General features: G+C 37.2%; 1 protein-coding gene across 1 annotated transcript; it reads left to right on the forward strand.

Annotated features, from left to right (window-relative positions):
• On the forward strand, positions 509 to 979 carry LOC110011700 (uncharacterized mitochondrial protein AtMg00810-like). Its single transcript, XM_020692475.1, has one exon. It carries the CDS (start codon positions 509 to 511, stop codon positions 977 to 979), a length of 471 nt encoding a protein of 156 aa, XP_020548134.1.

Raw genomic sequence — 1,853 nt, forward strand, 5'->3', positions numbered from 1 at the left:
CTAAAACAAGATGGCTCAATAGATAGATATAAAGCTAGATTGATTGCCAAAAAGTACAACCAAATAGAGGGTGTGGACTACCTAGACAGTTTTTCACCAGTTGTCAAAGCTGTAACAATTAGAATTCTACTTGCCATAGCTGCTAAACATAACTGGCACTTACATCAATTGGACATTAACAATGCATTCTTGCATGGTTTTTTGGATGAAGAGATTTATATGATGCCTCCTAAAGGATACACCATTCCTAAGGATCATGTTTGTAAACTTAAAAGATCTCTTTATGGGCTCAAGTAAGCCTCTGGATAATGGAACCAAGAGTTTACTTTTCAATTACAAAATTATGGATTTATCCAACCAAAATTTGATCATTGTTTGTTTACAAAACACACTAACAATGGGTTGTTTTGTCTCTTAGTTTATGTGGATGATGTTCTACTTACAAGGTCTTGTAAAAGGACCATAGCAGACATTAAAAATTACCTGCATAACATGTTCACTGTTAAGGATGGGGGAAGCCAGATTTTTTCTTGGTTTAGAAATATGCAGGTCAAAAGATGGGATTGTGCTATCTCAAACTAAATACACAAATGACATCATCTCTGATGTGGGATTATCTCAAGCAAAGGCTGCAAACACCCCTCTCCCAGCAGGGATTAAACTGAGCAACAATGAAGAGGAGCAAATGCAAAATCCACAGGCCTACAGAAAACTGTTAGGAAGACTGTTGTACTTGGGGTTCACAAGACCTGATATATGCCATGGAACTCAGCAACTAAGCCAATATATGCAGCATCCAAATAAGTCACATTGGGATGCAGCTTTGCATCTAGTTAAATATTTAAAGGGTACAGCTAACAGAGGTCTTTTGTTTAATGCAGATAATGATTTTCAGTTGCAAGCCTTTTGTGACGCTGATTGGGCAAGTTGTAAGCACACAAGAAGACAGGTTATTGCATCTTTATTGGAAAAGCATTAATCTCGTGGAAAACAAAAAAGCAAGCAACGGTTTCCTGATCGTCTGCAGAAGCAAAATACATAAGCATGGTCACCACAACCTGTGAATTAACATGGATTTACAACTTGCTTCAGAACTTTCAAATACATCCTTCTACACCCATCCAACTTCATTGTGACAATCAAGTTGCCCTCTACATTACAGCCAATCCAGTCTTCCATGAGAGGACAAAACATATCGAGATCGATTGCCATTTAGTTAGAGATAAATATAAAGAAGGATTCATCTCACTTCTACATATTTCTTCAAAACTGCAGCCTGCAGATTTATTTACAAAAGCGTTACCAGGACCTAGATTCAGCCATATATTGTCCAAGTTGGGTTTTGTTAATATCTTAACAAGTCCCACTTGAGGAGGGAGTGTAAAAGAGCAGCAAACAATCAAGCTTCATTTCGGAGCTCTGTCTGTAGATGTTCTGCTGAAGGTTGCTGTGTTTTTATTCTTCGATGGTGAAGAAAGAAAGAAACGTTTATTTGTAGTATCACGCTTTTATTCGTTATTAGCAACTTTGTTAGTTGTTGTTAGCCACTCACTGTAACAGTTGCATTTCTTTTCTCGCATCTGCGCTTTTATTAATTAGTAATAGCGATTTAGTTGTCAAGTTAGTTGAGGATAGCTGGCTTATAAATATCTGTATCCCTCTTCTTCTTCTAACAAGAAAAACAGAGGTCGACTGATTACTGCTGAATAAATTTTGTACGTTTCTCCACTCACTTCCAATTTTCATCTTTCTCACATGGAATTCTTCATCTCTTCCGCTGCCAATTTTACAAAAACTCCCATATAGAGAAAAACACGGTTTCAAATAATGAGGCAAGTGGTTGCAGCTCATTG

The sequence above is a fragment of the Sesamum indicum genome, linkage group LG3 (genome assembly GCF_000512975.1).
Source record: "Sesamum indicum cultivar Zhongzhi No. 13 linkage group LG3, S_indicum_v1.0, whole genome shotgun sequence".
NCBI classification, from domain to species: domain Eukaryota; kingdom Viridiplantae; phylum Streptophyta; class Magnoliopsida; order Lamiales; family Pedaliaceae; genus Sesamum; species Sesamum indicum.